The sequence below is a fragment of the Miscanthus floridulus genome, chromosome 8 (assembly GCF_019320115.1).
Source record: "Miscanthus floridulus cultivar M001 chromosome 8, ASM1932011v1, whole genome shotgun sequence".
Classification (NCBI taxonomy): domain Eukaryota; kingdom Viridiplantae; phylum Streptophyta; class Magnoliopsida; order Poales; family Poaceae; genus Miscanthus; species Miscanthus floridulus.
In genome coordinates, this window is record NC_089587.1 from 34,636,600 (window position 1) to 34,643,487 (window position 6,888).

Sequence of the window (6,888 nt, forward strand, 5' to 3'; positions counted from 1 at the left end):
CCGACCCCGCGTCCCTCCGACCAGGGCTCGTAGGAACCTTGCTCACCGCTCTTCTCCGACCGACGCACTCAGAGCCGACTAGAGCCATCCGACCGGGGACGCCCCGTTCGATAGGAACCAGAAGACGTGCGGAGAAAGGCAAGGCAAGGCTCACAAGTCAAAACCACTGTACCAGGGACCATACCCTGCACGGAATAGTACTCTGCAGCCACCCTGACATAAACAGTATTGTAGGCGTCGACATCTCCCTCTACAGTACTGTAGGGGCCGCTAAAACTTCCATACGGTAAGACCCCCCGCGTGTCTCTGGACATCGATAGCTGTATGGGCACCAGGATTTACCGTACCGGGTGAACATAGCGAGACTCCTCACATGCCTCTAGGCATCAAACAATATTTGCAGGTACCGACGTCCACCGTTCCTGAAAAAGGCAGCACGACCTCCCGTATGCATCTGACATTCTACAGCGACATCAACAGTATTGTAGGCGCCCACCATTATCTGGTACCCGCCGGTGTGGGCAACAAGGCTCGGTAAGCGTGGACAGCAAGACTCGGTAGCATACGCACCCTTTCCCTCTCACTTGTAAAGCCGTTCCCTTCATCTATAAAAGGGGGTGCGCTTCCTCCAACAGGGAAGAGACCGATTCCAGTAGGCCAGAGTTACTTAGATCGGTAGCTCACAACCACAGAACCACCAGGTTCGGACCTCAAGCACCCGCTTGAACACTTAGCTCATAGCGAAGTTCCTGTCACTCTCGGCCCTTTTGGTCGGAGCCGACCGGACCTCTTATACACCCCATCTCTCTCCCTCTCGTTTGTAACCCCACTGCAGACTTCGAGCACCTGGGCTCGGGAATAAAGTCACCGACCGACCCCGACTGGACGTAGGGCACGTTGCCCGAACCAGTATAAATCCTGTGTCATTGAGTGCTAGGCCACCTCCGATCGCAACGTACAGCAAAACTACAAATAATCACTAGTTGGTCACTTTCTGCACTGACACTAACGTCACACACTTTCGATTTCCCACTATACTGGATCAGAATCCGGTAGTGCACGCCAGTTTTGAGGCGAAAATGATCGCTAGATTTGGGATAGTGGTTCCTATTTTGAGAAATACCATCAAGATACAGATGCAAAAATAAATCAAAATGATAGATGTATAAAGGATACGGTGATATGTATATGTTCATACAAGATTTAAGATTGAAGAAGCTTTTGTGCAAGGAGAAAAAGAGGACAAAAATCAACATTCACTCGACCTGGAATGGTTGCAGATGTAGATTAAAGTATAACGAGTCCAGTTATATGCTGATATTATCTTCTTATTGTTTCGCTGTAAAGAAAATATTTTTTGAATCTGTAGTTTTGCATGATGAGCACAGATCATTGCATCATTTATCCATTTATATTTTTCGTTGATTTTTTCATACACATTCTTGTTGTTGAAATGGGAGTACGAGCATGCGATGGCTTGGCAGCACAGGATACACTCTCTCGATCAAATTAGCATATGGTACAGAGGCAGTTCCTTCAAACGACAAGCTTAGGACCCGTTTGGAGGAGCTCCGGGGGCTCCGGCTTTGATACTGTTTATGCACTGTAGCACAGAGCCGGCGGAGCTTGAAAGCGTGACTTTGCCGGCTCCTTCTCTTTTTAGCTTCTTTTCCGTTTATTTTGCGTCTCGATTTTCGAAACGGCTCCTGCTACAGTGTCGCTACAGTCGGGTGAGGAGCCGGGAGCAGTGCCAAACGCGTCCATGTTGAAAGTTTTACTACTTTTCTGAAGTCTGAACTAGTCTGTGGTTCGTGTAGAGTACCAAAAGCCCATGGGCCATGGCCACGGCACAACGGCGAGCAGCCGAGCAGGACACGCCACGGTACTCGGCGTCTCAGCCAGTCAGCCTCGTAATGATTGTGACTAATAAAAAAGCCTTCCTTTATTATCAAAGAAACACACTAGCATCGCTGTTTTTTCCATAAAAAAAAAAGCGCCGGATGAGAGCTCCATCTCAGCCACGAGAAATTTCCAGCCTCTCGCGCCCACGGCCACCGTCTCTGATCTCTTTATCCACGTGGCGCCCTCCCACTGGGCAGCTCACCACCACGGTACCACCTGTCCACCTCCTCATCCGGTCATCCCCCATCGGCCCCTCCCCTGTGCCACTGCCCACTGCCTCGTCGCCCCGTAAACCCCGCCGCTCGCCGGAGGCCGCCGCCGCCACCGTTATGCCATGGCCGTCATCCTCTCCTCTGCGGCGCCAACGACACTGACTCCTCCCGCGCGCCCCAGGAGGCAGCCGAGGACGAGCGGCCTCCGCGGGGGCCTCGCGGCGCGCCTCTCCGGCGCGCTCGGCCTCGCGCACGCGGGCGCCGGCGCCGGCGCCGCACTCGCCGCGCCGCTCTCCTACGAGGAGGCGCTGCGCCTCTCGTCCGACTCCGGCAGTGACGGGGCCGGGTTCGCGCTCCCGGACCTCGACCTCAACCTCAACCTCGACGGGCTCGTCGCCTTCGTCAACGAGAACCCTCTCGTCGTCGCGGCAGGCGTCGCGGCCGTCGCGCTGCCGCTGCTCCTCGCGCAGATTCTCGGCGGCGGCGGCGGCTCCAAGCCGTACGCCGTCGTGTCCGCCAGGGCGGCCTACCAGCGGCTGCTCGAGGAGCCCGACGCGCAGCTCGTCGACATAAGGCCGCTCAAGGACGCACGGGAGGCCGGCACGCCTGATCTCAAGGAGGCCAAGAAGAAGGCGGCTGCCGTGCCGTACAACGGGGAGGACAAGAACGGATTCTTGAAGAAGCTGACACTGAGGTTCAAGGACCCGGAGAACACCACGCTGGTCATCCTTGATAAGTGAGAACCTCAGATCCTGGTTAATAACTGCTATGTGCTTCTAATTGTTCCCCGGTTGGATTTATTAACTCCTTATCACAATTTAAGGAACCAATTTTGCTGCATTTCATTCAAAACAGCATACCAAGGAATAGCTATGGTGTTAGATCCTCAGCATGGTCACTTCTGATTAGTCTATGGTAATGAGTCCATATCGATTTTAAAGAACCAATTCTGCAGAGTAGGTATATGCACTCTTGGCGTGTCAAAATTTCAAAAGTTAAATTAACTTGAAATTTAGTCTGTTTTCACTTCTTTTTGGGGATCAAAGATTGTCGTCTCAAATCCTCCTAATTATGAAAATTTTGACTGTCACGGAATCAGCGGATAGTTGATTTTTCTTAACCATTATAAAATTATTTTGCTGATAGAGCAATGCAAAAGAAAGTTATTAGTGAAAACCAGAAATGATGCTTCAAATCTGGAAAGCTGAACAGTTCTCATGTACAGAGTACTTCGCAAATGTAGTAAGTATTCTAGATGATGACTTGAACAAACTGATTTGTTGGATTGGGATTATAGCAAGTAAATAGTTACTGCAGTTGTATATCACTTAAAGAGTGGACATGTGAATTACATGGAGAGTTAATAATTAGATACCTGTCCTTGAAAAGACCAGCAAGGTGTTATATTCAGAATTAGTGATACCTCTGTCTCAAGAAGAAGACTGAGCTTGTATTTTCGTATTAAATTGTGAGTACTTGTTGGTTCGTCATTCTACCATCACTAGTATAGTGTCACAATATTTTTCTTAACATTTATATGAATATTGTGGAAGTCAGATTTGATGGGAACTCCGGACTAGTTGCTGAGCTTGTCACAGCCAATGGTTACAAAGCTGCTTTTGCAGTGAAGGATGGTGCAGAAGGAAGCCGAGGATGGAAGGTATTTGATGCTTTAGGTGGCTTGTGTTTGCTGCCGTATAACATCTTTATCCACTCAACAAAGTTTCACCATTTGCTAGTGTCCCACTGCAGAGCAGTAACCTTCCCTGGAAGGCTCCTGCAAAAGGATTCAGTTTTGACTTGGGCGAGCTATTTGGGGTAAGTTATCATCTTGACCTTTTTTCGTTACTCTGTTTGAAATTATATTGTAAAAATTATAAGGTTTCAATGCATTGATTTTGGAAACTTTTATTTCTGTGACTGTTGAATGCTGAATCTACTAAGTAACTTACAGGATGGTTCAGATGGTTTGCCTGTGACAATTGGTCTCGCTGCAGCTACTGGTCTGGGAGTACTTGCCTACACAGAGGTAACTCTTGGTGTGTTTCTTTTCTTCAGGTGTTGCTTTGTTTCCATACACATCATGTGTGATCTATCCTGCAGATTGAGACTTTGCTACAGTTTTTGGGGTCAGCTGCTGTTGTTCAGCTAGTGGTAACCAAGCTCTTGTATGCCGAGGTGCATATTTATTTCCTCTCTTCTCTTGTTCAGCTTACTTCCCCAGCCAGACTTCAGTGGACCTGTTCTTAAAGCAAAGTCAGGGGATGTCCTTCCTCCCTGATTGAGGTCTGAATAGAAGATTATTTTCAATCATGAAACCTTACATCTATTTATTATGCTCACAGGATCGACAGAAGACACTTAAACAGATCGATGAGTTCTTTAACAAGAAGGTTGCTCCAAAGGAGCTTGTTGACGAAATAAAGGTAGCTAGCCATCATCTTGAGCAGTTATTGTTAAATATTGAAATGTTATATTGTTCACATAGATCCATGTTCACTTCTCCAAGAGTGTATGGCTATGCATAAATGAGTTATCTGAAGATTGCTAGTACCATTGAAAATGGAATCTGCAGAGTACAAACCATTTTTTGTGGATTATGTACTCTTATGGTCGAATGACTTGATATTAATTAGAATTTGAAGTGCCTATCTGAGCTGGAGACCTTGGTTGCCTGTTGATAGATTTGAAATGCATGGCCACTGGGTTACACTGAACACTTGTGGCTGCATATCTAGTTTTATCCAGCACCGCTATAGTCCCTTTCTCAGATAGGAATTTTTATTGATGATTTGCAATAATTTTGTTTAATGTTGCGTTTAGACCCATGACATTTGTTTTATTATTAAAAATCTATTATCTCACCGCTTTGGTTGAAGAGAAAATCCATGTTTTTCCTGAAGTACAAGAAAATAATGATCACTTAAATTTGTCAATAACTTTGGAGTTTTCTTACAAACAAAGTAAAACCTATTCAATGGTTCCTTCTTTATTTCGAGCTATGTGATATTTTGTAATATATTGTTTGGCCAAATGTGATGTATTACTATTGGTGCTGAGCAATATGTATATGGTGTAACTAAAATGGTCTTTATATGGCATTGAACATTTTCCCATATAATAATTTGTAATCTTTCCATGAATTGTTTTCCTATATGTAGTATTAATAATTGGCAGTGCTCCTAGACACTGCACATACATTTCCTGTGAAATTACTAAAATATTGCCAGGAAACTCCATTGGCAATGGAACTGTTACTTGTGAAATTCAGTTAGAATTATTGTTTTTGAAGTGCCTTCCTTCTGGAGTTGAGCCAGCCAACATTGTTTTCCATAGAACACTTGGCTGAAACTTGGCTGAAAAACACTGTTCTAGCTGAATTGTTGTGAGAGAAAAACACTGTTGGCTGGTTTGGTGAACAGTGAAATGAGAGGGGGATCAGCTGGCTGGCTGGTTCAGACCAGACCAGCGAACATACTAAAAATGGTTTTTGAATATGTCATGCCAAATATTTATGGTTTACAAAATTCCTTTGTTCCATCTATAGGAAATTGGGCAGGCTCTACTACCTTTACCTGGTGATGCTAAAAGCCAACCAGCAACAGCTACTCCAGTTGCTGCCACACCAACAGAAGCTGCTCCTGCTGCTGCCACACCAACACCTCTTTCACCTTATACAAATGTCAGTGTAAACCTGATACTTTATAGCCATTGCACAAGTGAGCCTGAATGCCCATGCCATGCTCATTACTCTGCAATTGGAATTCCATGCAGTACCCAGATCTCAAACCGCCGTCACCCCCTGGCAGCACCGTGACTGAAGGCCCAGCAGCGGTCAATTCTGCACCTGTAGCAGACGCTAGCACGGAATCATCTCCTCCTCCTCCTACCCCCAGACCTCAGTCACCTTACCCTAATGTGAGTGTAAACTGAAACTTCTTAGCCATCTGTGTAAAAACACCATTTGCATTAAGCTATGCCCATCATTCTTCGATCTGTGTGCAGTATCCAGATTTCAAGCCACCGTCCTCGCCTTCGCCGTCACCACCTTAATTAGGCAAGAGTAAAAGAAACCGGGTCTAGAGGATATTAAAGAAGTTGAGTTGTTCATATGGAGCCGGCATCTCACCAAAGGTGTATGTTGTACCATGAGCCTGACAGTGTGTCTATTAGTCACTGTGGCAAGTTTTCTGCAGCAGTAAATGTATATGATGTAATTTCCAGTGATAATCAGTGTGCTCTGATTTTCTTTATGTTGTCTTATTTTTTATACATGTAAATGTCGAATTACTAGTCGTGAGAAATGAGAGTTCGAGCCTATAGAGCTTGATATGTTTGACCAAAGTAAATGTGTTTTCAAAAAACAGGAAAGTCAAGTGCTTACTTGTTATATCTTCTATAAAAAGCTCTGTGGGGATGGTTTTCTGTAAGGATCTTCTATGCAATAGTTTAGTACGCATTGACTGTGCAATATTGTAATGCGAGCGATCCGATGGCTAGAAATACAGTCTCTCTGTTCTTCGTTCTCTGTGTGCTGCGGCGGCCGGTGGCGTTGAGGACGAGGGTGGCGGCAGCGGTTGGGGCTGGGGCACGCGATCCCTCCTCACCGGTCCCCGGCGAACGGCGGCACCGCGTAGATCCAGCAAAGGTAGTGGAGGAGGCGAGATCCGGGTCGGACCCCTCCTCCCCGACCCCTCTTCCAACGTCGTCATGCGCATCGAGCTCCGCAGTGGCGCCATCGGGTGCGGGGAGGCGTCTGTGCTGCCCTCAGCCG

At 46.6% G+C, this 6,888-nt stretch overlaps 1 protein-coding gene across 1 annotated transcript; it reads left to right on the top strand.

The window, feature by feature from the left end:
* Window positions 1-2,121: 2,121 nt before the first annotated feature.
* LOC136471576 (protein THYLAKOID RHODANESE-LIKE, chloroplastic-like) lies at window positions 2,122-6,544 on the top strand. Its single transcript, XM_066469321.1, has 9 exons — window positions 2,122-2,850; window positions 3,672-3,774; window positions 3,867-3,932; window positions 4,069-4,143; window positions 4,218-4,292; window positions 4,460-4,540; window positions 5,662-5,796; window positions 5,889-6,032; window positions 6,120-6,544. The coding sequence occupies exons 1-9, from the start codon at window positions 2,237-2,239 to the stop codon at window positions 6,165-6,167; spliced, it is 1,341 nt and encodes a 446-aa protein (XP_066325418.1). The 5' UTR covers window positions 2,122-2,236; the 3' UTR covers window positions 6,168-6,544.
* Window positions 6,545-6,888: the final 344 nt, after the last annotated feature.

Coding starts and splice junctions, on each gene's coding strand:
- LOC136471576 (XM_066469321.1), top strand. CDS start 2,237: ATGGCCGTCATCCTCTCCTCTGCGGCGCCAACGACACTGACTCCTCCC. Junction 2,851..3,671: donor ACGCTGGTCATCCTTGATAA/GTGAGAACCTCA, acceptor TGTGGAAGTCAG/ATTTGATGGGAACTCCGGAC. Junction 4,541..5,661: donor AGCTTGTTGACGAAATAAAG/GTAGCTAGCCAT, acceptor TTCCATCTATAG/GAAATTGGGCAGGCTCTACT.